The sequence below is a fragment of the Metarhizium album genome (genome assembly GCF_000804445.1).
Source record: "Metarhizium album ARSEF 1941 chromosome Unknown scaffold_1, whole genome shotgun sequence".
NCBI lineage: Eukaryota > Fungi > Ascomycota > Sordariomycetes > Hypocreales > Clavicipitaceae > Metarhizium > Metarhizium album.
In genome coordinates, this window is record NW_024467575.1 from 2,169,231 (window position 1) to 2,196,382 (window position 27,152).

A 27,152-nucleotide genomic window follows, 5' to 3' on the forward strand; every position below is an offset into this window, starting at 1 on the left:
CAGCTGAGACGACAGCAAGTCGGGACTCGGGAGTCAGCCGCGGGTCGTCACGACTCACCAGTGACCACTCAAGCAGCATAAGAGTCAAGAGGCAAGGTCAAGAGGGGGAGGCGAAGCCAAGCCAAGCCAAGCCAAGCGTGGTGCGGCAAACTCGACTCCATAAATGTCCAGCGCGTCTCATGCGGCTGACAGTTGACTTATGCGGCCAGCAGCAATTGCTGGATCGACATCGACAGCATGCCACGCAGAATCGTCTTGCTGTGTGTGTACTCTGCAGCTGTTGTGGGATCAACAGGTATGCACGATTAGGTAGTTGTTAGGCTCGAGCTGCCCGTCGCCGTTGTGCAAAAAGAGTCACCTCGCCGGTCCGTAAACGACAACGGCCGAAAACAAACGGCGATGCAAACAACGTTGACCCTTTTTCCTCTCCTCCAACACCACAACCGACCTACATTGCCGTGGCTTAAAATCTAGAAAACCCGTCGCCACGTTTGCCGCCCTTGCTCGTAACCCACTTTGGGTAAGTCCTTGAGGCATCAGTGATTGTTCTCTACCTCGTCGAATCGTGCTTTGGAGACGAGCATTCCGAAGCCTCTAGCAGGCAGCAGTCTGTGGATAGCCTCCCATATTTCGTGATACATCTTCTTGTTTCGCTATTCCTGTATTCGCTCAGGTGGTGCTTGCCATATACACCAGCGACGTGCCGCTGTTGACAACCGGAAGCCTTGTGCGGAGCACAACGACAAGGATCTGGAAGAGTTTGCCAGCGAAAGAATGGGTCGCCTGAATCATGCCCTCGCGGGATGCCATGTTGGAGGCGGTCGGTTGGATTACGTCGAGACGTGCAGCAGGATCAACCCTAACCCCACAGTTATCACTTCTTGGTGTTTTTGCTGCAACCCAACTGGGACACGGCCGATTAGTCAGCACTCCGCACCGTCACGGGAGCGGCCGATCAATACCTACCTGGGCACCTACACATATGCACAAGTTCATGGCTACAGGGTATCGCCATTATATCACTATCATTGTTGTTATTATTACTATTAGCGCATAAACTCCAGACGTACGTGCAACGCATCACGCACGACTCCTCAATGCTGAATAAGGGTGGGCGCATTATGTGCATACAAACATGATACCTCCCACTGCGTACTCCGTACGGAGTATCCCTTCTCAAAGACACGATGTGGATTCCGCCGTAGAGGGGCCAGTGGGAGGAAGTGGGCCTGCAATTCGCCTGCGCAGAACTCAGGGTTTCTGGTGGGGTCGCTCCGAAGCTGCTCCGATCCATGTCTTTTTTTTTTTTTTTTTTTCCCCCATGATCCTGTTGTTATGGCTTGTCCATTGACACGGCCCATTTGCTTCCGACTCATGTCGACTCCTTCTTAAAGGCCTCGTATGTCCACGCCCCCCGATCAGGTGCAATTCCACCTGTCGATAAACTGTTCCCCCCGATTCATTTGCGCAGATTACCGAGTACTGCGATCGATATCACACGCATCTACGGAGTACCAACTTGTCGACCGGCCCCCATCCACCACCCACTTACGAGGGTCGTAAGGCGTTGTCTGATTAGCTTGTGACGCGACCTTGCCCACGACATTTCCTCTTCACCACAACCTTCCATTCCAGTTCAGACTATACAATGCCCGCCGCAATCGACTTGCAACAGCCGCTGGCGGCCGATGATACCAGAAGTGAGCGTTACACCAATCCATATATCCATCCCCCTTTTCATTGCCTGTTCGGTTGGTCCTACGCAGATGTGGGAAGCGGTCCAGTCTGGATCGGGTCGCAATTGTTATTGTCTTTCTGCCAACCGCCACGTCTCACTCCATTCTGGCATTTTGAGTCACACAGGGGTCAAACATTGTCAATCAGGGTCCATTAGTTACACGGTGGCATCTATGTATCTCAATTGCTTCAAACCCGCTGCCGCAATCTATGGAGCTGACGTCTTCTGCAGTCCTCGGCCAGGACCCTCTGATCCCGCCAGCTCTGCTTACTTGCGAGATTCCCATGACGGAATGTGCTGTCCAGACCGTCGTCAAGGGTCGGAATGATGCTGCCGATATTATCATGGGCAGCAGTGACCGACTCTTGGTCGTTGTCGGCCCGTGTTCCATCCACGACCCTGCTGCTGCCCACGAGTACGCCGCCAAACTCAAGGCCCTCTCCGACAAGCTCGCCGACGACCTGTGTATAGTCATGCGTGCCTACCTCGAGAAGCCCAGGACCACCGTTGGCTGGAAAGGTCTGATTAATGACCCAGATATTGACTCATCCTTCCAGATCAACAAGGGCTTGAGGGTTTCCCGTCGGCTCTTCGTCGACCTCACCACCAATGGCATGCCTATTGCTAGCGAGATGCTAGATACCATCTCTCCCCAGTTCCTGGCCGACTGCATCTCTGTTGGTGCCATTGGTGCCCGAACCACCGAGTCTCAGCTGCACCGTGAGCTGGCATCAGGGCTGTCTTTCCCCGTGGGATTCAAGAATGGAACTGACGGGAACCTCGGAGTTGCTATTGATGCTATTGGTGCCTCTGCCGCCTCCCACCACTTCATGGGAGTCACCAAGCAGGGCTTGGCTGCTATTACTCGCACCAAGGGCAATGAACACGGCTTCGTCATCCTTCGTGGCGGAAGCAGAGGCCCCAATTTCGACAAGGAAAGTGTTCAGACAGCCAAGAAGTCCCTGTCAGACAAGGGTCAGAAACTTGCCATCATGATTGATTGCTCCCATGGTGCGTAGTGGCAGTTGCCTATTCTTTCGACTGCGCAAGATGCTGCTGCTAACAGAAAGCCCAGGCAACTCCCAGAAAAACCACAACAACCAACCCAAGGTTGCAAAGGCCGTTGCAGACCAACTCAGGGAGGGTGAAAAGGCTATTATTGGTGTCATGATTGAGTCCAACATCAATGAAGGGAACCAGAAGGTTCCTCCTGAGGGCCCATCTGGGCTTAAGAGGGGCGTCAGTATCACTGATGCTTGCATCAGCTGGGAAAACACCATTACTGTGCTGGAGGATCTTGCTGCGGCCATTCGGACACGGCGTGAAGTCAACGGTTCATCTGCCAACGGAGTGGCCGAGGTCAAAGCATAGGAGAGAGCCCCGCGGGGGTAAGCCGTAGAAGAGAAGTGTGCGGGAGATTGATGATATCCATGAAAGGAAACAAGAAACAACTTGGTGCACAAAGACACATGTTGGACTTGAGCAAACGAAAGAATATTTTCCCACAGACTGTTGAGCGGTCAGTCAGCCAGGATCTAACAAATAGTTGTATACGTATTGTCATTGAAGGACACAAGAGTAGTGAGGTGTGCATCTGTGGCTCGAATGGTTCACAAAATTCCTATTCTCGGATATTTTGACCAAACCCAGGTGCCTTTCCAGAAGACAATCCAGACACGCCTCATGACACGTGGTGAAGAAAGATTTCCCACAAACGCCGTCGAAAACTTTGGAAAATGTACAGGTCGTATCGTCGTCTAGGCACAAACGAGCCATCATCGCTCACCGCCGACTGGTGCGTAGCTGATGTCTTGCCGAAAGACGGCCCTCTTGTCCCGTAGTTCGACGATTCGCTTGAAGGCAGCCCATCCAAGCAGGCCGACAGTTCCGAGGATGAAGCCCCAGACAATGGTCTTGTCCTTGTTGCTGTCTCGCTGGAAGCACATGGTGATGACGTTCTCCTCTTGCGCCTCTTTGCAGAAATCGATTCCTTGGCTGAGGCAAAATGATTTCGTACATTCCGAACACGAAGTTGACAATGACCGTCGACTCAAGCCTTGACCGTGGGTTGATTCGCGTGGAGCATCGCCAGGGGTGTTCGTCTCGGGAGACAGGGAAAGGCGTGGGAGAAAATTGGCCGGAGAGCCCATTGACTCTCCCTTGGGGCCTAATGGAATGATTGTGCTATTCTTGAAGCATGTGCATTTGCAAAAGGTTGGCGCGGCTGGTCGCGAGGCCAAGGTTAGCGGTGGAATTGATGGATGGCGTGATGCCCGGCAAACGTACAACTTGCTGAGACGAGAGCGAAAAGAGCCGCGAGTATTAGCGCAAGGGCCTGGATTCGGCCCATCGTGCTTCTCGCGGAATACATGGCATCCGGGGAGATGAAGTTGAGGCTTTGATGGAGAGGAGGTGGTCACCGACGACCCGTCGAAAGTTGTAGCTATTTGGCTAAGTACCGAGTACGGAGTACGGAGTAGTTACCTCTGGTGTATTTAAGTTGACCCACATTAAGTACGTGGGACCAGCTCCGCCTCGCAGCGCCGGCTTCTGCACCGGAAAAAAGTTGGCCATGCAAGGTCGATGGATTGAAGATTCTCCTCGGTGCGTGTCGGTCTTTTTACCTCCATTACCCTCGACGTCGTAGCTGTTGTGTCCGGGTGCGTCGACGGCCACAACTGCCAAGCATGTCCGGGGCAACGCGCGTGCGGAGACTCGCGTCTTTGCCATTGGCGATGGCGGCGCCGTCGTCGGCGTCCAGAACACCCCTTGTCGCCTGCCGAGCCATCTCGACGACGAGCGCCGCCCGAAGCAGGAACACAGAATGGGTCCGCGGTAAGCTGTGGAAAGGCGAGGCGCCTGGCCCAGAGGACCCCTATACGCAACGTCCGGAACCCGAGGATGCCTCAAATTTGCCAGAAGAGGCGCTCGAGTTCCCGGGGAGGGCGGACAAGACGCCAGCGGCTGTTCTAGAGTCTCGGTTAACACTGCCGCCGAGGCGAAGCGAAGCCGCGTCCGAGAAGGAGTTGAAGTCCTCAGATCCGTCGTATGCGCCCGCTACCGAGGCGGAAGGACTGGAGGAGATTGGCGCGCTGAGCACCTGGTGGGAGCAGCCAGGCCACTGGGGACAAGAGAGTGAATTCAGGGGATTCGGCAGCGCAGAAAAGGTGGTGGACAAGGATGTCGTCGAGGTGCACTTGCGACGGGCCGTTGTCGAGGTCCTCGCTCTCCGGGACACTGGCGTCCTGTCGGAGTGGGCAACGAAGAAGTGGCGAGAGGGACCTCGCAGCGAGCTGGACCAGACGCTGGCCGCGGAGGTCCAGGTTCAAGGCGGCCAGGCTTCGTTGAAGGGAGATGTCGCCACCATTGCACGGAATCTCACGGCCGAGGCCGACGGGGCGGAGGCGGAGGCAACCGACAAGATTCGTCCCGAGGAGGCCCGCGAGATGCTCAAGACGTGGGACGCGTCATGGAAGGACCTCGTCCTGGATGACCAGCTCAAATTCGCTGTATGTGCTCTGCCGCCCACGTCCGCAACGCTGCTGGCTTTACTGTTGCTCTATCTGACTAGCTTTTTTCCCCTTTAGCTTCGCAAGCGTCTCTACCAGCTCACGGGCACCCTCGTTGCCGATGCCAAACTCGGCGCCGCGCGCACCGTCAAGCACATGTTGACTCTTGCTGCCAAGAAACCGCAGCCCAAGAAGCTAGCCGAAGTATTGGCGACACGTGGCGATCTTCAGAAACTCGGCAATATCAAGGTGCACAGCCGCAAGATTGGACCTGTGGAAAGGGAGACGGCCCTGGGTCGGTGGAAGGTGATTGAGGAGGAGTTGACCAAGCGTGGCTTGCCTGTCACCGGCACGGCAGGCCTGTCCAAGAGCAAGGAAAGGGATTGGATTTCAGGCAAGATCTGACAAGGCCCATGCAAGCTGGCGTGTGCCCATGAGCGCTTCAAATGGCGCTGTGTAAATGTACTGTGGCAACAGACGAGGACTAACACAATCTACCGATGCCAAAAGGCCCTCTTTTCTTTTTCCACCAGGAACTGAATCTAATGACTCGTACATCACATGGAACTGCTCGAGTTCCATGCCATGAATACAAGACATACTGTCAATGCACGACGGATGCAGTTCCCTGGGTTTGCTCATTCTACAAGCTCGTAGGTTTTAGGGGTGCGTGTACAGCCGACGCGAGCTTTTCTGAAGAGTTTCTCGCAAAGACGCCAGACGTGCGCTACTACGTAACATGTCAAGCGATGAATTTGGCGTCTCGCAGTGCGGGCAACATGGCGGCCGGCCAACCGCAGCGCAAGCCCAGGGAGGGAAACTTGCAAACACATCAGTTGGAACGGGCCGAGAATACGTGGTAATGCTCACAATCGGAGCCACACTCTGCCCTCTTGGCTTGGCATGAATGCTCCTCGTCCCCTCACCCGCGAAGAGGCCGACGGTCTTGGATGGGGCGAGATGAGCGGTCAAGGGTCAAGGTCGAGGTCATGACTGATGGAGCTCTCTGTCTTCGGAAAGCCGCCGACTCGGCATAACAGACGGTCTTTGAGTCTCTTTGTTTCATGGCGGTTGTCACATTATGATGATCACCGCAGCTGGTCTGGCTCCAGATCCGGGATACCAGTAGTAGATATTGCCGCATGGCATAGCGGACGCAAGGGCAGAAACGTTGTGTCGTGGTGCCGTTGGAGTGGACGAGTTTTGCACCCCGTTGCCGTTGGCCGCGGCGTTGGCAGAAATAAAAGTCACGCACGGGCCGGACGACAACTGATGCGTTTGGAAAAGCCTTGTTGTCACAATGCGCGCAAGGACGTCGTTGTCGGACAGAGACGCAGACGACGTCAAACGCGGGTGGCTGATGGAAACGTTGGCCGGCGTTCCCAACGCAGCACTTCCACTCCGGTTGCGTCGTCCATGCGACGGGCGACGGGCGACGGGCGACGGGCCACAGCTCTTGTGGAGATGAGGCAGGCAACGGCGGCAAGTCAAGTCGTCTCGACTGTTCCCTGTCGAAGTGGTGAGGTCGTGTGTGCGGCATTTGCGCGGGCAAAAAAAAAGAGACGTTTGTCATCTTTCCGCCACCGCACAAAGCGCGCATTCCTCGTCTACATAAACCGCTCGCACGTCCACCAGCAATTGATCGAATTCCTCTTCTCCAACTCCAAAAAGAAGACGCATCTGCAACCTTTTTCAGCACTTTTATTCTCTCTTCAGGTTTAACAATTCCCTTTGAAAGACACGTCGCAATGGCTGGTAACTGTGGCTGCTCTGGCTCTGCTAGCTCCTGCAACTGCGGCTCAAGCTGTATGTCCTGTCCTGTCCTTGTCCCGTCTTTTCTTTTTCACCCACCCCCAACATGCAAACGTTGAGATACAAGAGGAAGGCGGGCCGGTATACTGACGATATAGTCATAGGCTCCTGCAGCTCATGCGGTCAATCATGAGTTACAATATTGATTGGTCGCCCCCTTCTCGGAAGTTGTCGCCAACATGATCCTCGGCCTGGGACGCTTCACTTGTTGGTAGAAGGGGCGATGGCATCAGAAGGAAAGGAAAGGGAGGAGATGTGTGAAAAGGAAAAAAAAAGGAAAAAAAAAAGGCCCGAAACGAAAATCTCACCAAATAATTGGCTGGTTTTTCTTATGGAAATGGATTGATACGTGCTATTAGAAGTCACTATTGACGCGACGATTTGTTTTCACGAAGAGGCTAGACTTGAACGGCGATGTGGCTCATGAAATTGGCATGTTTCCTCTTCTTCTTTCAAATATACATATATGTTAGAAATTGACGCCGTCATGTCATAGCGCGGTGACTACTCCCCTGGCCAGTCCATCGTCCATCTCTGGAATAAATTTTCCATTGTATTGGCTGAATGTCGATTGCGACTTGTATACAGTCTACGTTGCGGAAATTCCGCACTGTCCTACCTGGTGCAAAGGACCAGTCAGTCGGTCACATTTGTACCCAAGGACAGCCCGGCTCAGACGTGGGCAATTTCACTTCTCATCCCCGAGATCCGGGTTCGTCAATTTAATTTACTACAGACAAGCTTCATTGAGGAGGCCGCAATCCGCCATCTGCCGCGATGGGGCGGTGCGGTGCCCCGGATGCCCCGCGCGCCAGGTGCAGCCTGGATATGCAGGCACCCAAGTGCTCCGTACATTGCCTAGGTAAGTACTCCGTACCTCACATGGGCAGAACTTTGGCCTCGGCTTGAGCGCCGGACTCCATACAGCTCCGCCGTGAAGCCTTGGGCCAATGGTACGGAGTAGTAATAAACCGCCAGGTAAGCTAAGTACCTCGAAAGGGACTTGGGAAGGCCATTTCTACCTCCATTTCCAGCGCGAGTGTTGGCTTCATGCCATGGTGCCAGGCCGTACCGAGTAGTTGATCCGCCATCCTCTCCGTTCCATCTTCGCTTTCCCCCCTCCTCCGCACCTGTTAATAAATAATTCGTCGGGGTCGCCAGACTGCAAGACGCACGTCGCCAAAAGGCCGCTGCCAACACCCGTTGTCTTCCGGGCTGATGACGCTTGCCAGGTTGCTCCAACCGTGTCGCCGTCGCCACCACAGCGCTTAATGGCTGCATTTGTGAGTTTCACTGGGAACATGTTCGCGACCCCTCGTGGGCGGCTTCTGCCACGTCATGTCGCGACACACACACACACCTCCCCCTTTGAGGCCGGCGACATCATCACGCACATGTCACCGTCCTCGAGAGCGCACTGCTCGCGCTTCCCCCCCGTCTTTTGCACTGGCGGCTGCTGACCACAAACACGTTGCGAATGCTTAGGAATCTCCGTGGCTATCGCACCTAGACCTGCCCATGTCTTCACGCGACGACGCCTCTGCGGCCTCGACATATGAGTCGCAGAGTGCGACCGGGCCGCCGCCGACCTACGCCTCCTTCTCTCCCGTCACCCTGTCCGCCAACACGCCTTCGCCGTCCGCTCGTCGTTCGAATATCCTGGTTCACCAAAAGAGCCCGCTGTTGCTGGCCACGCCACCGCAGGTCACCCGCGCCCTCGCCTACAGCCATCCTTTTCTACTGCCGCTCAACAAGCTCGTCGGCCTGCTGACCTGGAGCACCGGCGATCCGTGGCAGAGCTTTCTGCTGCTGTCGGCCTTTTGGCTGGTAGTGCTCTATGGAGATGTCGTGGTGCGACGAGCTGGCCCCGTCGTCATCGGCATGGTCATCATCGCCGGCATGTATGGACGGAGGTATAGCCCCTTGAGCAGCAGCGGCTGGACTGAGCCAGCTCGACCAACTAAGGATGCGTCTAGTGGCAGCTCTGCGTCGGCCTCTGGTTCTCACGCCGAAGGGGCCAACTCTAAAAAGGTCAAGCACCAAAGGGCCGCCTCCGAAGTCACAAGCACCAAACATCAGAAGACCCTCGACGAGATCGTGGAGACGCTCAAGGAGTTTACCGGCCGGTGCAACGTTTTGATGGAGCCCTTGCTGGAGATGACCGACTTTCTCAGTACGCAACGAACCCCCACAAGCGCAACCACGAAGCCCGCCTTGACAGCCATGTTTGTCAGGCTTCTCGTCGTAACTCCCTTCTGGCTCGCCTTGACAATGCCACCTTTCCATGTCATCACGACTCGTCGAGTCATCTTGGTGTTTGGCACAATCATCTTGTCCTGGCACGCAAGACCCTTGAGGGTTACCAGGACTCTTCTGTGGAGGAGTTCACTCGTCAGACGGTCTGCAGCAGCAATTACCGGACTCCGTTTTGACGGGCCTCTCAAGACCGGACACAAGCTGGCTGCCGAAGCCGCCAAGGGTCCCTCCGCTGCCGCCGTTGACAAAGGAAATCGCAAGGCTGGGCGCAGAAAGAGCTCTGGCGTCAAGTTCACATTCATCATATATGAAAACCAGCGTCGATGGGTTGGTTTGGGCTGGACAGCGAGTCTGTTTGCCTACGAACGCCCTGCGTGGACTGATGAACACAACAACCCCGTGCCTGCAAGGGACGACTTTGAGCTGCCCGATGTCGAAGACGGGAGCAGAATGCGTTGGCAGTGGGTCGAGGGCAGTCAATGGAGAGTTGATGGTGCCTCTGATGAGAGAGGGCCCGTCGACTACGATGGCGAGGAGGGCAAGAATGGCTGGATATACTATGATAATAAGGTGAGCTGGCTGCGAACGAGCACATCCAAAAGCTGCCGTAAGGTTCCCGTAGACGCAGACGTACTAACAGCGGCCTTCAGTGGCAATATGGTCGGCGAGGTCAGGACGGCTGGGCAAAGTGGACTCGACGTCGAAAATGGTACCGAGACGCAGAGCTCGTCGAGGTCGATGAATCAGACTCGACTTTACCAGGCGAGAACGGCGCCTCGCAATCACCAACGCAAAGTCTTAAGAAGGGCTATTCTACTTCTGGTGAGAAAATGGTCCCAGTTCCGGCTGAGTCGCACGCCGTGCCCAGTGACCAACCCGACACCCATGACGACGGTGCATCGATTCTCTCGACATCGTCCAAGTCATCATTCTGGCCCTCATCGTTCAGGAGACGGGGGCCGGGGAAATCAAGTACATCAAGTACATCGACAGAAAAGGGTCAATCGAGGAACATCGCGGAAACTATGCCGGACGACGACGCCAGCGGACTAGATTTGGAGACGGAGTTGGAGTTACAAAAGCAAGGCAAGGACGGCGGCTGCTGGGGCATTGGGGACGAAGCACATATGAATCTGGAGTGACCAGGCGTTGCACCGTGCGGGTGACAAGAGAACAAGAAGAGTACTTACCTACGCAGTGATGTCCAACCAGGCGGTCTCCTTGTACATGTGGCAGGTATTTATTGACGCTTGTAAGAGAATGCGAGCAGGGAGTGATTGGGGCTTACTGGGGGAGGGCAGCGCAGAGTGAATTGTGCGAGCCGGCCGGTTACGCAGGACGGACAATAGGCAGATGACTTGTACGAGGAACCCGAACATGACGCTAGACCTGTCCCCAGTTCCTCAGTTCCTCTCCTTCGTTTGCCGCTCCTCTGCATCGAATTCGCCCAGTTTTCCGCTACTGCCATCATCTCTCCCCGCCCGCTTTGGTTTGATACGATTGCAGAAGCGACCATGGAGGATGCGGCCCCTGCCCCGAGGCCCCTTTCGACCCGACAGATCCCCAGACTCCTGCGCGACGACGAAGGAGACGACCTCCTCACGCCGCTTGTACAGTCCCGCCGCCCCTCACGACAATACGTGTCCATCTCCCCTCCGCCAAGCGACTCCTTGTCCCTCGCGATGAGCTATCCGCCGCCAACGGAGGCCCTGCCCGTCTTTACAAACCCGTGGCCTCGCAGGCCGTCGTGCTCTGACACGCGCTCGTCCACGAGCCCCGGGTCACGGTCGACGACTCGGGAACAGGCTGGTCCGTCTGCGCCCAAGGTGCCCAGAGTACCGCTCCTTCACGTCCGCGACGAGTCGCCCAGCGGCGCCGCAAGAGAGGCCTCCCTGTCCATGGTATCGGAGGACACCGTGACACGGCTGCCGCTCACGCCGTTCCCGCCGTGGACGAGCAACGCGGACAGAGAAGGCCGCCAGGCGCGCGACGAGGCCGGGGCGTGCCGTTGCGACGACGGCCGGAGGAGCACCAGGAGCATCAGGAGAAGTGTCAGCTTCATGCATGCGTCCGTGCTGGCGGCGCAGTTCCTCGCCTTCATGGGCTTGTTTTGTGTGTGGGTGGACGTGGCGGTTCGCGAGGCCGCTTCCCACTCTGGCTTCTGGGTCAAGTATGCTGACTTTCCGGGTTCCTTGCCTTGAGAGAAGGGGGAAAGATAAGAAAGGAAAAAATGCTAATGGGTTTTCTTGTTCCTCTTGTCCTCGTTCCCTCCACCTCTAGGTTGTGGATGTATTTCCAGCCGGCTCTGGGCGTGCTGTGCCTGTTTACCTTGAGCATGATGCTCGTCCTGGAGGCCAGGGGTCTTTCTGACGGGGCGTTTTGGGGGGTGGAGGCCGTCGTGCTGGCCGTGGGGGGCGGCGCTGGGTTCTGCGTGGTCTGGTGGGCGTTTGGACAGGGCAGCCGCGTGGTGATCGGGGCGGCGGTTGGGACGGCCGTCATGATGCTCGGCGTGGGAATGTTTGGCTTCGTGAGGGCCGCGGTGGTTTTGGTCGTTGCGCAGGGCGAGGCGGCGTGTCGGGCGTGAGCGCATACATACCAAGTACATAGCGTGCACCGCATGCGTAGATGGAGAGTACTAGTCCACAGGGGATGTGGTGTGGTATTTGTGACTTTTTAAGCTGTGTAAATATACCACAAACGCCAAAGTGCTCAGGATGACAACCACACGTGTAAGTAAATTATGGAAACATGATGACTTTGTCTAGCATTTGTGTACTCGTGACTTGTGAAGAGCGCATAGTTTGCAATAGCAAACATCCGGCATCAAGCGTCCAAGGCAGAATGGCCGAGTGGTCTATGGCGACGGTCTCAAGCACATGATATGTACTTTCGCCTGCGAAAAGCAGCGTTCCGTTCACGAAAGTGGCCGGGGTTCGAATCCCCGTTCTGTCAGCTTGTTTTTTTGGTCGCATTTGCCACGCATTCCTTTGGTTGCCAGAACATTCACCGGGGTCACGTTATTTACAGTAAAGCAGGTTTATAACGATCCCCCCCTATAGCGATTCGGCACACACGCCTAGGCGTAAAGTACCTTTCCTATATGTTATACATATAAAAGTAACTTCTAACTTATAGCAATTTTTCTTATAAATATTGCTTATTAATATATGTAAGTTTATAATTACACACTACCTTACCCCCCCTAAAATCCCTTATCAGGCCTGATCAGGCCTTATTAGCCTTATCTTACTAACAAAAGTGGGGTTTTTCCTAAAAGAGTAGTCGCATCTTAACGATATAATCCCTGTAGTCGGGTTATAACGATGAAAATTTGCTCACGTTTGCTCACGAAGGTTATCGTTATAGTTATCGTTATAGACCTGGTTTACTGTATTACGTATTGCGATTTGCTGCGCACGACGTTTTTCTCTTGCATTTCCGGCCATGGACTTGTCTGGTGGCGCGGCTGCAGGCACCTTATCGGACTAATATCTAGCGGACTTTACGACGCTCAGAGCGCGCAACGGTTAATCGCAAGCACTGGAAATGCCATTCTTATGAAGGGAAGATGACTATATACTGTCTGTCGCCTTGAGTATTTTGCTCATACTTGGACTTGGACTTGAAACATGTTCCTCGTGTCTCACTTTTGCGTGTGACAATTCGACATTCGTGCGACAAAGCACCTAGGCCTTGACAACAACATAGTACTTGGTACTTTCCCAGATTCGTTCGGCCTTCTTCTGCAACCTGGACGCCACATGGCACATGTGAAGGATCCTTCTTTGTTACGCTCGAGGTGTCAAGACACCCGCTGCGTGGGCTGAGACGCACCGAAGGTAGCACAGGATGGGAGGGATGAATTTGTCTGATGGGTCTGGTCTGTCTTGGTCCTTTAGAGACCGGCTGACGTGTATGTAGACTTGGCGAACTGCGGGTCTCGGAAGGGAAAAGAAAGTTGACACTGGAAAAAAAAAAAAAAGGGAGAAAAGGAAAAAAGGAAAAACACCAAAGTGGGCTGCAGAGCCCCCGCAGTGACGAAGCAGTACGGATAATGGCGGGGTATCGCTGGCGGCGCAATATACGTCAGTTGATGATGTCTTTCGCCTCTGGCATGAAATCAAGTGCTGACTCGAATGTGAGTGGTGGCGAACAGAAAATCAAACTGGTTGGTTGGGGTATCGATAATTTGAAGCCCCGCGGCCGCGTGCTGGAAGCAGCCTAAGTTTTTAGCAGATGCCGAGTCTCGAGTCCCGACATGGAAATGAGGAAAAAAAAATTTCTTCAATCAGGACGCTCGACAACACCTCTTCGCCTCCCTCCCTCCCTTCCTTCTTCTCTTCCTTCTCCTCTTCCTCCTCTCCCCCTCTCCCCCTCTCCCCCTCGGGCACTTTGCCTCATCCACCCCCATCAGGGTCCTACGCCTCGTCTCATCCGACTTTGTAATCCGACCGTTGCGCTCAATTTTTTCCTCCTGTCGTCGTGATACCGTGATACTGATAACCGCTCGGCCACACCAGACGCTGTTCTCTACCTCTATCCCTCCGAGCTACTTGGACACGAAGCCACAATGAGCGACGTCGACAAGATTTACGTTACCTACAATGAGGTGAGTGTGACTGTAACGGCTCGGAAAGGCATGCTTCAATTGCGCATGGCGGGTGATGGATGTGTCCGCTGTGGGAAAAAAAAGACCTGGCGACAGACAGGACCGAGTAAACAGACCATGTTGGCCGGCGACAAGCTCACTGATGACCATGTTGCGCCCAGGTCCACAAGCTGTGCCAGAAGTCGGCCGACCGTCTTCTGGGTGAGTTCCAACCCCAGCTCATAATTGCCATCGGCGGCGGCGGCTACATTCCCGCCCGTATCCTGCGAACTTTCCTCAAGAAGCCCGGCTCTCCCAACATTCCCATCCAGGCCATTGGTCTGTCCCTGTACGAGTCCCTCGGCGAGGATACCGAGGTTGAGCAGATCGGCAAGAAGGTTACCCGCACCCAGTGGCTCGATCTCACTGCGCTGGGACAGATGGAGAACCTGGTTGGCAAGCGAATCCTCATTGTTGACGAGGTCGATGACACCCGAACGACGCTGGAATATGCCGTCAAGGAGTTGGAGAAGGACGTCGAGGCTGCGCGTCAGCGCATGGGCGGTGACCAGCCCAAGACCGAGTTTTGCATCTTTGTTCTCCACGTATGTGCCTGCCTCGAATCTGTCTGCCTTGGATGTTGCCCGAGTAGCTGTGCGCTAACAAGGTTGGTTTGTACAGAACAAGGATAAGCCCAAGAAGGGCGTTCTGCCCCACGACATGATTTCCACCCGATACGAGGCGGCCGTCACCGTTGGGGATGCCTGGATCAATTATCCCTGGGAGGCTCTCGACATTGATGAGCACGATAGAAATGCCCAGGCCAAGCCCAAGGCTTGAAGCAACCCGTATTTAATTTGGTGTTTTTTTTTTCCGGACAGATATAGAGTAGAAGCCGGCTTTCTGAGTCGATATAGGGAATTCAAAAAAACAAATCAAAAATTGAAATATACAGATTGGTATATGCATATGCGCTCTAAACTGTACGATGCTATGTGCTAGGAACCACCGCAGTACATCAACCATGTCATTCAAAAGGCCGTTGGAGTGCCCTGCTCCAAGTTTCCTCAACATCAGTCCATGCCGACCAACACTAGCCTCAACCGCCAATAGTGCCCTCACGCACGTGCCTCTCCTTCAACCTCTTCTCCTGCTTCATGAACTCCCTGATGCCGACCGGCACGTTTTCGTAGACATCCTCATCCCACATGTCCTTGGCGATCTTACCGCCGCCGGCGGCCGGCGCTTTCCAGTTCGACTCGGAGTCGGAGCCGCCTCCGCCGGCGGCATCCACGGCTCTCCTCCCAGCTTTCAGCCGTCTCTGCGCCTCCTTCTCTCTCGCTGTCCATTCCTCCATGTCTTCTCGGTACCGGTCCCAGACGCAGTTGACGCAACCGCTCATGCAGCAGTTGTCCGGCTGTTCTGGCCGCGGGGGAACCAAAACACCCGCCTTGTATCTCGACTCTGCCCGCCTCGAAGCCAATCTATCCGCGTGCTCGGCCGGGCCGAGGAGTCGCGATCCGAATATAATACGAGCCTTCTCTTGCGCCGTCTGCGGAGGGGGAACCGGCTCGGGCGGTGAAGTGGGAGTCGCGCCCGCGCAGGCCGCGCTTCGCGTCTCGGACCTATTGGGCCCGGGTGCTCGTGGCATCCTTGGTCGCTTGTGTGGCGGCAGGACGCTGGGGTCCGCCGTGCTGGGCGGCTCCTCGGGTTTGTGAGAGAACGGGTAGGGGATCGGATCGCGCAGCATGCCCGCATAGTAGTCGCCTAGTGGTGTGCGTTGCGGCCACTGCTCGTCTTTGCCGCTGGGGGTCGACGTCGCGAGGCTTCTGGCCGGGAGGAGGCCTGCGCGCGGCACTAGCCGCAGCGGCGGGACGACTGTTCTGGCTGAGGCTGGCATCGTGCGCCGGAGAAGCGGGGTGGATTTAGATGTGTATGAATTTATGATCCTGTCATGTTGCGAGGAAAAATGCGCCGAGCCGGAGAGGTTGGTGAGTCGTGACCGGGATGTTTTTGGCCTTCTTGCTCGAGGGGCAAAAAGGCGGGTTTTCGGCGGCGCGGCGTCGGAAAACGTCATTCGGGCCGCGCAAAGCGTTGCATTGCTGCGGAATCGGCGTTGCCGCACGTGATGGTGCCTGGGGTGACTGATGCTGGGGTGGAACCGGTTACCAAGTTGCCTGCCTGCAAATCGAGACAAAGGCGCCAAGTGCCGGCTCGCACCGCCTGCCAACTTCAGTTCATGATGAGGTGCTGATTTTGCCATTCTGTTCCGCGCTCCTGTCCTGGCGATGAGCTTGGCTGCCTGCACCACCACACGACTACAGGCCGACAAATATACATGATTTTAGAGAGCAGCATCCGTCCTTGTGCGAAGCCCGTAGTGCCGCGTGCACGGAGTAGTTCAACGTTGAACGACGGTGGGATCCGGCTCCACAATTGCCTGAGCTGCGTCCTGCGGCCGGCACCTGGGATTTGATTGAATCCACTTTATGGTTGCTCCGTACTCCGTACTTGCACTAGAGCCGGCTGGCCGTTCAGGTTTGTTTGGGCGCAACGCGATCAGACACCGGCTGTCGACGGGCTCGTCTTTTGTCTCCGACCATCAACAGATTGATCCGTCTCTTGCCTGTACATGTTCTCGACGGTGCGAGGTCTTCTGACCATGCTCGTGCCCCGAACTGCAACGTGAGCTCTTCCACAACCATGGAAGGGTCTGCGCCCAAGCGAAGACGCGTTTCTCCAGACCCAGAGGCGCCAGCGCCAGCGCCCGCAACAACATCAGCAGCTGCGCCAGCACCGGTCAACCTTGCACCCGCAACAGCGTCACAATCTCCAAGCCGACGACGTAGACCATCCTTCGCATCACCTACTCGAGCGAGCCTTTCGCGCTATAACCCGCAAATATTGGAGCGACGCCGTTCAGCTGTCACATCGACGCCAAGAGCCACAACCACAACCACAGCTCCGGCACCCGGCATTCAAACCCTGACGCCCGTCGCTGCTCGGCCACGGCTAGGAGCAGACGGGAATATCGGAGCAGGCGTTATCAACCAGCCGGCAGACATACCAGGACAAACCGGGGGCGCGGCGAGACCACCAACGACCAGCTCTCAGGCCGGACTGACAGAGCCACCACGGCGGACTCCTACAAAACCAAACCCGAGGCCGTTCCCCCCCCCCGCACCAGAAGGCGACGATGAATCAAATCCCTTTCTAGGACGGATGCAGAGACGAGAGCCCATCACAGGGGTGCCCATACCCCCTCCTCCCGAGCCGGAGCTCCCGCCAGCCGTTTCAGATGCTGTGTCTTCGACGCCTCCGCGAGGCATCCACAGCAGCCCCAGATGGAGAGACCGAGATGGGCATAAAAAGAAGTCACCGATGAAAAGCTCGCCGCTGAAGCCGCGCGGTCTGGGAACCCCGACCGGGAGGGCCGGCGTCTCGATGAGTCCGGCGACCCGTTCTGCTATGCAAAGGGAGCTTCCGCTCCAGGACCGAAGCCTGAATGCGAATACGAATCCCGCCCGCCAAGTCCTGGCGTCTGATAAAAACATCCACAAGCTAAAGGAGAGAAATCGCCTGCGGAGGGAGATTGCGGTTCTGAGGCGAGAAATCGAACTTGCGGCCCGGGAAAATGAGCGCATCCGCGTTATGCAAAGAGCCGGCCGAATCGTGGCTCCCGAAAATGAAGAGGACGTTTTAAATCTGGTGCAAAAGACACTGGTCGCGACGAGGACTGCTCCCACGCCGAGACTTGCTCATCAGATGACACAGGCGGCGCTAATGCCCGTGGGAATCTTGCCGTTTGGCCCTTCAAGATTGGCGTCAAATCAAGGAGACCCCGAGACGGACGAAGCCAACATCAGATCTCACCACCCCGTCCCCATGTCGGCCGCTGACGGTTTACCATTCTTGCAACTGTTCAGTCCCTTCTCTGCCACGTCACAAGTCTCGGTTCTACCTTCGGCACACAATCAACCTCTGCGGCAACGGAGGCAAATCACGCTACGGTCTCGAGATGTCCCGGGCTTGTTTACGGCTAGAGTCGACATGGTGGTGAATGCGATGAATCTGAATATCCTAGCACTCAAGGTTCCTGCGCTGGAGTCATGCGCAAGACCAGAGCTCAGGCCGTTTGTTGACAAGATATGCTCTGGAGATTGCAACAGAACAATGCAACACAACGTTGGAATCTTGTCTTGGGCCATGGGGGAGTGGTATCGCGTGGCAGTTCAGCGAGCTCGCTTCTGGTTCCAGTTGGAGCGGAGTCTAGCCGCCAAGGGCGATTACTTGGATGCGATATCACGAATGCGGGCGGAGCCTGGACCGGGTGAGGACGGCTCTCAGGACGATGAACTGGACACATGTGACAGGGCAGACCTCTTCCGATTTCTCGGCCAGCAGTCATACGATGTGCCGGTCCCGACGATTTCAGAAGCGGGCCCAGAATCGGCTGTGCGATTGGAATGGAAGATCGAGCTCGACTGGACCGGCGAAGCGCAAAGCAAAATGGGACTGTTCCTCGGGATCCCTGGCAAATGTAAGTTCACAGACCGCCATCCGGGACAGACGATGATGCGCTAATCTCTCGGTTTGCTTCTAGGGCGGCAAGCGGATGAGGGCGGTGTTTTTGGTCAATTTGCCAAACTCTTGGAGGTTTTGATAGACGGCGGCCAGCCCCCGAGGAAGGCAGTGCAAACCATTGTGGCGCTTCTGACTGGCGCCTAGACGCCGGTGAACCATTTCATGAGACATGATGACCATGACACGTTTTGAAAGATTCCAAGCGAACATATCGGATGGCATGATTTGCTCTATTACGATGATACCAATCCGCATTATTATACTCTTCCACCACTGTTAGTTGTCTGACCTATGGTCCTGTCTTTGTTCTAAACCGCACATCGGTGCTGTACTTTTTTTACTTTCCACGTAGCGTCTCCCCCGTTGTGGAATACCCGGATCTTGGCTGATTGCGTAGTACTCAATCGACATCGACGCCCATGGTCCTGAGATCAGCCTTGGCCATGTCGATTTCCTGCATGAGTTCCCGGTGCGCCTCGGGAACATTGTTGAACGTCATGATACCCCAACCGAGACGGAAAAGAAGCAGCGCACCGAAGGAGACGAGGGCCCAGAATGGAAGCTGCGGGTTGCAAACGTTTAGCTGGGGCCGGAACTGGCTGGCACGCGGAGACGGGGACGGACAGAGACGTACGACGGGGACAATGTGCTGCTGGATCAGAGAGGGGAGGGGAATCAACTGCAGGTAGAGAGCTAGGTATAGCTGCAGATGGGGAAGTTAGCACAGGTTCCTGTCTGTCTGCGTGTGTCGAGTCGTGATTGCGGATCGGGGGCGTACGGAGGAGACGAGGAGCCCGAGGGAGATGGTCTGCTGAGCGCGCGTCATGACTGCGGATATAGGTAGCTTCGAGGGCTTGTAGGTGCTGTCATGGGCGTGGCGGAGGAGGATTGGCGATGATACTGCTGAGGAGCGGCAGCCGCGGTGACGGAGCAGAGCTTATTGCGATTGTGTCGGCTTGCGGCGCGTTGACCAATGACTACGGTCTCCGTGTTATGGGATGACTAATCGAGACCCCACTTCTGTAGCAGCTCAACCTGTAGTACGAAGTACTCTGTGCCGTGCGTACCGTGACGGGAGTAACTGCTGTGTACTTGGTACGGAGTACGGGTGCCGTCAGGGCTGTTTTTGCTATGACTTGGCGGTGAGCTCGAGACGTCTACAGACTACGAACTCCGTCTGCTGTTATGTTCTGTTTCTGCGTCGGGCGCTTGTCCGGACGGCAAGGAGCGCCGTGTGATGCGAGTAACAAGTTGTACATTGCCTCCGGGGACTGGCCACGCTCTTCTGGCATACCTCTCGCCATATCGCTGCGAGGGAGCGCCGTCGAAACGAAACAACCCTCGGGCTGAGCGGCTGTCGTTTTCTGTTACAATGCCTTTTGAAACACCATGCGCCGGCGTGCCTCCCGAATGGAGAAGGCAGGATATTTTGCAGACGACGCCAACGTTGAACGGGCTACACGGACGGAAAGAGGGGGAATGCCGCCTGGCAGCCGGAGAAGAAAGGAAACCAGAGAAAGGGGCACGAACCGAGTCGACTGCAATGACAACGAGTGCTTTTGCGGCACAGAGTACAGAGTCGTAGCACAGCATCTCGGAGGAGTCGATCCACTGCAGATGCTCCAAAAGAGAAGGGCTGAGGACGGAGGACGGCGGCCGAAGAATGCTCCAGCCAATTGGTTCTGTGTTATTTCGCATCGCCAGCTTGACCCATGGTTCTCCGCGAATACTAGCACCAAGCCACCTTGCCGACGGGTCTCGACAAACGCTGGAATGTGGAATCTGTCGTCTGCCAGCGGCAGGTTATTAGCTGCGACCGGGAAGGGGGTGGTCGATTCAGCCAGCGCAGGCATGTCTTGGGTGCTCTTCCTTGTGAAGCTGCCGAGTCTTATCAAAAGCGCGTACGTACTGACTGACCACGGCAGCAGAAAACGTCAAAAAGCATGCCAAGGAGTCTGTGATGCATCGGTGTTTCTGTTTCTGCTCACCCCTGCCAACCAATGCATCATGACGGCTAGGGAGGTGGCGGAAAAAGAAACGACTCTGGAGTTCCCGGCCAGAACGTGTGTGGCGGGCTGTACTCGTCCTGGTCGGGTCGAGAGCTCCTTGTGTAGCAAGGGATGCTGATCCGGTGGTGGCTGCAGGTGAGCTGTCGGGTTGCCGTGCCTTCTAACAGTAATACCATCTCGGACGGGGTTCTCTCCTAGGTTTTTTTCTTTTTATTTTTTTTCTTCAGAAAACTTGGCTCGTCCTCGGTGCTTTTGAAAAGCGAGCAGCGTCTCGATGGCATCAACCTAGAGTGAAACCCAGCCAAAGCGGTGTTTCGTACTTTGCACACGAGCTCCCTGCAGACGCCAACGATGCCGCAACCTATCCCCCGGCCTCCAGGCGTACCTCTGCTAGGTAACATCTTTACCATTGACGCCAGAAACACCTGGGCATCGTTGAACAAGCTCTCCGAAGAATATGGAGAGATCTTCCAGGTCACCGTCCTCGGCCACACGATCGTGTTTGTGGGTAGCGTGGCGCTCGCCGAGGAATTGTGTGATGAAAAGCGATTCAGGAAGTACGTCGGAGGGCCAATAGTCGAGATCCGGGCTGCCGTCCATGATTCTCTCTTCACCGCGTTCGACAACGAGCCAAGCTGGGGGGTCGCTCATCGCATCATCGCACCACACTTGACCGTGGAAGCTCTCAGGCAGCAGAGCTTCGTAGAGATGCGCGACTTGGCCGACGAGCTCATCGGCAAATGGAAAAGCTTGGCGCAAACGCCGTCATCTCGCCGCTTTCCGAGCTGCAAAGGGTCGACCTCGAAACCATCACCTTGACCCTGTTCGGACGCAAACTAAACTGCCTGCAAGGGCCAGAGCACCCCATGTTGAAGGCAATGGAGGACTCAACCTCGGAAGCGATGATGCGGCCGACAAGACTCTCACCGGTCAACTGGCTTTTCTACCGAAGCAAATTCAGGAACAGTATCCAGACCATGCGCAGACACGCCGCCGACATCGTTCAGTACCGCAAGGACAACCCGACTGCCCGCCAAGACCTCCTCACCGTCTTGCTGAACAAGGAAGACCCCGAGACCAAGAATAAATTGACAGACTCACAAGTCATCGACGAGATTGTCACCATGCCCATTGGGAGCAGCACGGCGCCATGCCTCCTCACCTCGGCAATCCTGCTGCTCCTCAGGAACCCGGATGCGCTGGCCCGCGCGAGACGGGAAATCGATACCGTTGTAGGCGACGGCGACATTTCGGTCGAGAAGCTGGACGAGCTGAAATACGTGCAAGCACTTGTGCGCGAGTCTCTGCGGCTGTCCTCCCCGGCACCTGGCTTCAACATCGAGCCTATCCCTAGCGACTCGAAAGCGCCCGTTCAGTTGGCGGGCGGCAAATACCAAGTCGCCCACAACCAGCCCATGATCATTGTCCTGGCCGGGGTCAACCGCGACCCCAGCGTCTTTGAAGACCCTCTGGCCTTCAAGCCAGAGCGTATGATGGGCGAGCAATTCGAGCGGCTGCCCGAGGGTGCCAAGAAGTGGTTTGGCAACGGGAAGAGGGAGTGCATCGGAAAGCACTTTGCCTGGCAATGGAGCGTGCTGGTCCTGGCCATGATGCTGCAGAATATTGACTTTGAGATGGCGGAGCCTGAGTACAAGCTGGGCAAGGATGGCTGGTTCAACGTCAGGCCGGTTGGCTTCAAGACAAAGGTCAAGCCGAGGGAATGAGGACTGGGTGTACGAGGGGGCGGGAGGAGCCTGGATGCAAGCCGGTGTTTTTTTTTTTTTTTTGTTTTACTCGATCACGTTTCAATTCGGGTCGGAACGAATAGCCTAATCAATTTGCTACTATCCAAGTGTTTTCATTTTAAGACTTGAAAAATTGGAAGAAAGCCCGATTCTAGGACATGAAAACTTGCTAGAGGTCAATCGCCAAAGGGCCCGAGATGAGCAGTGGCCAGTGCCTCATTGAAAGTGTGAATAGTCGTCAAGTTTCTGTATTCGTCATGCTATATGCCTCTTGACATGTGTTGGTGGGGGGGGGGGGGATGATATTCGTCTGGAGTCGTTGATGATCATCCTGTACATCGTTGTGATATGCCATTCTCTGTATCTTTGGGTAGGTGAAGCGACGCCCGTGCTGTCCAAATGCGATTACGGAAACTAAAAAAAAAAACCGATTATAAAGAGTATTTTTGTCCCACGTTTCCCTCCCCCCCAAAAAAAAGGTGAAAAGGGAAAGAAAAAGAAAGAGAAAAAGAAGAAGAGGGTATATAAAACGCCGAATAATGCCATGCGAGCCGTATAAATCAAATCTAATCCCATGCAATGCCTTGACAAAAGAGAGAAGAGAACCTCGCCCCCAACGGAACCGTACTGCTGCTGTTGAGCCCGCGGGGGGAATCAAATGGTTCTGCTTTTCCGCAGGGAGAAAAAGCGCCACCCCTTGCGGCGTCGTGTGTCCCCACGGCAAACCTTTTCGTCTTGTTCGTCTTGCAGCTCCAGCCTGTAGCGACGCACGCTGCCAGAGTCATCGTCAAACGCCACATGTCGTGGGGTGAAGCAGTCCGGGACGAGGTGTCTCCTGATCCAGCCCTTGACACCGCGGCTGGCGGCGTCGATGGCGGCGTACTCCAGTCGGCGGGTGCTGTCGCTCGTCCAGTAGTGAATCGTGGGCGGCGGCGGCAGGTGAGGTGAGGGATCGGCTGGTGGTGATGTCTCGGTAAGCTCGACGAGGTCTGGGGTCGGGAACTGGACGTAGCCCGCGGGAGAGGGAGCGTTTTGGCTCCGGATACGACTCCGACTCCGGCTCCGGGTGGTGCTGGTGCTGCTGCTGGCGCTGCTGCTGGCGCGTGAGTGCAGATGGGGTTTGGCAGATTTCCGTGTGGATGACCGAGGGCGAGAGTGAAGGCGAGCGCGCGTTGCTTTTGTGAGCGGGGGGCCGGAGAGGATCGAGTTTCGTGCCGACCCGGACTGGTGAGACTCGTACCCTGAGTCGCGGCGCTGCATCTTGGCTGTCGTGCGGAGAGGTTCCTGCTCTTGCTGACTGGATGGAGTCGCGCCGTCTGCTGCCGGCGCACTCGCACCAAGAGGGCTTCTTGGGCGTGGAGGCGAGGGCGGTTCTTGCAACTCGATGTCGTGGAAGCTGTGGTAGGTCGTGTCCGACGCAGCAAAGCTAGACCTGGGATTCATGTCGGGCGACGGGGCCTAGGACTTTTTGAAGAGGAAAAGAGACGGAAGGATTGAAAAGAAAGAAGGAAAAATAATAAGGACGAAAAGAAGAAAGAAGCCAGGATTACGGTCAACGTATCTGGGGGGAGAATAATGACGGCGGTATTACAATAATCATCCGAGCGTGGGTCTCTGTCTGGTCGCGGGAGGGTACAATGACAATTAAAATAAAATAAAAAAAAGAGAGAGAGAGAGAAAGAGGGAGAGAGAACGGGATAGAGAGAGAGACGTATTTATCCAATCTCTGTGTTTCGCCAGTCTGTTGTTACTCCTTCAAACAAGTCGGTAAAAACAGACCAGGGGAGAGCCGTGATGATGCGTTGAAAGTTGCGGTCTGCAAGGGTTTTGGAGTTTCCGACAGGGCACACCAAGTAACGACGGCAAGCAACGACTGGCAGGCTTGCAGCAAGCGAGATATATAATTGGAAGCCGAGCCGTGTCTCGTCGACCAGAGCAACGGCCACGCAGGCAGACGAATGCCCTCGAACTACTCCGTATACGTTGGTAATTACGGACTTGGTTGCCAGGAAGCCAGACGGCCGGGCACGGATTGGAATCGAAATGCGTGAGCAGGGGGTGGTTGCAGGGAGTCGGTCGCTTGGCCACAGCCTAAGTACGAGACGCATGCAACAAGTCACAAGCAACAGACGGCGGTGAACAGGGCTTTTGTGCGTTTTGTCTTGTTCATGTACGTACGGAGAATGGAGTCTGGGTCTGTGAACTTGGGCGGGTGCAGCCGATGTCGGTGCATCGACGGGGGGCTTCGATGGATCGAACAAGGAGACGGCTCCATAGAAGGGAAGAATACGGTCCAATGTCGCGGCGCCAATGCGTAGCTGATTGAAAGACATGCGAAGTGGACAAAGGATGGCGTGGATCGAGTTCACGCGACATTCATCCCAAGTCCACCAAAAACGGCTTGTGATGCGTCGACGTGATGGAACTGGAACGTCTTGCTGTACGACGTAGGGACCATAAGTAGGCGTCGGAGAGCGCCCCGTGATGAGCGCTCGCCGCTGGGCCATCTCTGGCCGGCTTCTTCATGTCATGGCCATCATGTGATGTCGGGCCCGACCGTCGTCGATGGCTTGCTTTGGAATGCGTCTACGGCTTCGCCCTCTGTCACATGTCGTCGGTGACGGAGGGGATGTGACGACGCGAAACTGGATGATTGCGGGGTTGCAGAAAAGAAACGGGACAAGAGACAAGAAGAGGGATGAGGAGAAACAACGTGGACTCCAGTCGCCATTTGACCCATTTGACCACAATAAATGGCGGGCTCTTCTCCTCGTCGAGCAAGCAAGCGAGGCGTGTGTCGTCGGCGGGCGGTCGCTGGGTTGCTGACCTGACGGCCCGTGACATGTACCGTGACGTGTCGTGGAGTTTCTGTATTATTCATCAATCCTGCCCAATCAATGCGCAGCTGCCGAGACCGCATCCTCGCCTTTCGCTGGAATCCACCCTTCATTCCTCTTTGACCAGACAAGCAAGCCATTGCACCCGTCTCTTGCAAAAATTGGCTGCTTCGTCAATCAGAATCAGACCCTGCCTTTGCCTTCCCTTGGCTTGTTCCGTGGATAGGAGGATTCATCACCACCCTCCGCATTTGCGGCACACACACTCGCGGGAAGAAAACCGGTATCCGCCGGGACATGTTGTTGCCGCACACCGAGAAACCGCACATTGGCAGTGCACGTTATCCCACAACTGCCCAAACGGACATGGACACTGAGCCCTGCATTGACAAAGACGTGGCTTTGGGGGGCGTGGTGGGCAGTCGGGCCGAGATGGAACTGCGGTCGCGAGCAGGGCGACGGCGGTGATGATGACAACAGACTTCATTGTGTACAACGTCGACCGAGTGAGCCGTGCAGGTTGTCCATCTGCGCAAGACGGCGTGTCTCTGGCCGGTCATGACAAGCCTGCCCTTTTATCCTCAGGTCCTTGACGACACCTACCCCTTCCCCCTGAGGTGGATGAAGGACGATTGCAACTCCGCCCGACACGTCCAGGTGGCTGACCCTACCTTGGGCCAGTCACAATCGCGAGACTCTTAATGAACCTGAACCGTAGAGCTTGGAGCCGTTTCCAAAGCTTAGTACGTACCCCGTACGTACTCCCGCATGTTTCATCTCGTCACGTTGCATCGTCTTGAGGCTGATGAACCAACCACTACGAATGTCTACATGCAGTTTAGACTGTTGGCCCTCCTCTCGGAACCGTCGCTGACTACGAATCAAAAGGGGAATTCGTGAACAATGTGCTCAGCGTTTCGTGCTCAGTATTCCGGTTCGAGCATTGATAGACAGCGCCTGCTCAGACGAGAGGTGAGATGGGGGCCAGAAACTCTATTATCCTGACTACGGCGAATCGGGGACTGCGCGGCTGTCACTTGTCACATTTCTAGTTGGTGCTCAAATAGGTGAGAAACGGCTAATCCATGGGTCGAATCATCAATCATATTCTACAACGGAAATGCAGCTCTGTCCCGGAGCCCGGCACACTATACATAGGCGGATTCTATAATGCATTCACCTAGAAGTCGTGTCGCAAGTGAACGCGCCACTTATACGATGATGCTTTAGGTATATATATATAATACACTGCTACATCCACCGCAGAAAACAACTGTGTACCAGGAAAACAGACGCCTCGACCCCATCGCCCTGTTCCTCCCACCTCTCAAGCGTGAACCGTTTGCTAACTTTCTGAACCGCTGCTGGAAGCTTCCTCTTTTTCATATTTACTCTTTTTCATCTCTCCTCTCCTCGGTGCTGCGCAAGATGAAGTTTGCTCCGGTGTTTGCCACCATCGCTGCCGGATTGGCCGCTGCCAATGCTGTCAGTTCCCGTCTTGGCCTCAGCGAACTGGACTAACGTGAAAATAGCAAGTATGACACTATTCTGTTTTCTGCTGGAACAGTTCATGACGGCAGGATGCTGATTTATTCGGTAACCTAAGCGAGTAAGCCATTCTGTTCACAACGTCATGCTGAATTTTGGACAACAGGAAATGTTAATATGAGTGCTCGCGTGTTAGTGGGTATGTAATGATGTCGACTTGCCTGCGCGAGTTTAACAATACAGCTAGCAAGTGAGTGTCTCTGGGTCTGCCGTGACTTGTTACGGCCCGTTGCTGAGAGGAGTTTTGCCGTTAGCCTGTAAGCACATGTCCGGTCGTTTGCAAGTACACCCGATACTGAAGATGGAAACCACGCGGTACGGCGGTCTACGTAAAGAGTGTAAGTGCCATGATCGCCGCAGAAGATTAGAAACTGCTTCATGGACGCTAAATTTACTGCTTCCACAGTGTGTAGGTTCAACTTACTCCATTGACGGCTCCGACCACCAAGCTAATGATACTCACCTCCAGCATGTGAGTGGCCCTTGCCACCTACCAGGGGATGATGAATGAGAAGAAGTGCTCATT

The 27,152-nt window shown here is 55.3% G+C and overlaps 11 protein-coding genes across 11 annotated transcripts; 7 read left to right on the top strand and 4 right to left on the bottom strand.

Annotated features, from left to right (window-relative positions):
* Positions 1-1,648: 1,648 nt before the first annotated feature.
* On the top strand, positions 1,649-3,109 carry MAM_00617 (phospho-2-dehydro-3-deoxyheptonate aldolase; the record flags this gene model as incomplete). Its single annotated transcript, XM_040819416.1, has 3 exons — positions 1,649-1,700; positions 1,970-2,749; positions 2,805-3,109. 3 exons carry the CDS (start codon positions 1,649-1,651, stop codon positions 3,107-3,109), a joined length of 1,137 nt encoding a protein of 378 aa, XP_040682681.1.
* A 404-nt stretch (positions 3,110-3,513) lies between these two features.
* Positions 3,514-4,088, bottom strand: MAM_00618 (uncharacterized protein; the record flags this gene model as incomplete). The annotated part of the gene is made up of 2 exons (XM_040819417.1): positions 3,514-3,962; positions 4,025-4,088. The coding sequence occupies 2 exons, from the start codon at positions 4,086-4,088 to the stop codon at positions 3,514-3,516; spliced, it is 513 nt and encodes a 170-aa protein (XP_040682682.1).
* A 385-nt stretch (positions 4,089-4,473) lies between these two features.
* On the top strand, positions 4,474-5,652 carry MAM_00619 (Ribosomal protein L50, mitochondria; the record flags this gene model as incomplete). Its single annotated transcript, XM_040819418.1, has 2 exons — positions 4,474-5,247; positions 5,326-5,652. 2 exons carry the CDS (start codon positions 4,474-4,476, stop codon positions 5,650-5,652), a joined length of 1,101 nt encoding a protein of 366 aa, XP_040682683.1.
* Positions 5,653-8,577: 2,925 nt separating this feature from the next.
* Positions 8,578-10,457, top strand: MAM_00620 (peroxisomal membrane protein PEX31; the record flags this gene model as incomplete). The annotated part of the gene is made up of 2 exons (XM_040819419.1): positions 8,578-9,885; positions 9,966-10,457. The coding sequence occupies 2 exons, from the start codon at positions 8,578-8,580 to the stop codon at positions 10,455-10,457; spliced, it is 1,800 nt and encodes a 599-aa protein (XP_040682684.1).
* Positions 10,458-10,829: 372 nt separating this feature from the next.
* On the top strand, positions 10,830-11,899 carry MAM_00621 (peroxisomal membrane protein PEX31; the record flags this gene model as incomplete). Its single annotated transcript, XM_040819420.1, has 2 exons — positions 10,830-11,485; positions 11,596-11,899. 2 exons carry the CDS (start codon positions 10,830-10,832, stop codon positions 11,897-11,899), a joined length of 960 nt encoding a protein of 319 aa, XP_040682685.1.
* A 1,986-nt stretch (positions 11,900-13,885) lies between these two features.
* Positions 13,886-14,743, top strand: MAM_00622 (xanthine phosphoribosyltransferase 1; the record flags this gene model as incomplete). Its single annotated transcript, XM_040819421.1, has 3 exons — positions 13,886-13,924; positions 14,086-14,508; positions 14,585-14,743. The coding sequence occupies 3 exons, from the start codon at positions 13,886-13,888 to the stop codon at positions 14,741-14,743; spliced, it is 621 nt and encodes a 206-aa protein (XP_040682686.1).
* Positions 14,744-15,002: 259 nt separating this feature from the next.
* Positions 15,003-15,803, bottom strand: MAM_00623 (Oxidoreductase-lik; the record flags this gene model as incomplete). Its single annotated transcript, XM_040819422.1, has 1 exon — positions 15,003-15,803. One exon carries the CDS (start codon positions 15,801-15,803, stop codon positions 15,003-15,005), a length of 801 nt encoding a protein of 266 aa, XP_040682687.1.
* Positions 15,804-16,606: 803 nt separating this feature from the next.
* On the top strand, positions 16,607-18,631 carry MAM_00624 (uncharacterized protein; the record flags this gene model as incomplete). Its single annotated transcript, XM_040819423.1, has 2 exons — positions 16,607-18,443; positions 18,507-18,631. 2 exons carry the CDS (start codon positions 16,607-16,609, stop codon positions 18,629-18,631), a joined length of 1,962 nt encoding a protein of 653 aa, XP_040682688.1.
* A 256-nt stretch (positions 18,632-18,887) lies between these two features.
* MAM_00625 (dolichol phosphate mannosyltransferase subunit 3) lies at positions 18,888-19,313 on the bottom strand (the record flags this gene model as incomplete). Its single annotated transcript, XM_040819424.1, has 2 exons — positions 18,888-19,190; positions 19,266-19,313. 2 exons carry the CDS (start codon positions 19,311-19,313, stop codon positions 18,888-18,890), a joined length of 351 nt encoding a protein of 116 aa, XP_040682689.1.
* A 1,534-nt stretch (positions 19,314-20,847) lies between these two features.
* On the top strand, positions 20,848-22,220 carry MAM_00626 (cytochrome P450; the record flags this gene model as incomplete). Its single annotated transcript, XM_040819425.1, has 2 exons — positions 20,848-21,113; positions 21,179-22,220. The coding sequence occupies 2 exons, from the start codon at positions 20,848-20,850 to the stop codon at positions 22,218-22,220; spliced, it is 1,308 nt and encodes a 435-aa protein (XP_040682690.1).
* Positions 22,221-22,895: 675 nt separating this feature from the next.
* MAM_00627 (uncharacterized protein) lies at positions 22,896-23,684 on the bottom strand (the record flags this gene model as incomplete). The annotated part of the gene is made up of 1 exon (XM_040819426.1): positions 22,896-23,684. The coding sequence occupies one exon, from the start codon at positions 23,682-23,684 to the stop codon at positions 22,896-22,898; it is 789 nt and encodes a 262-aa protein (XP_040682691.1).
* Between the last annotated feature and the right edge of the window lie 3,468 nt (positions 23,685-27,152).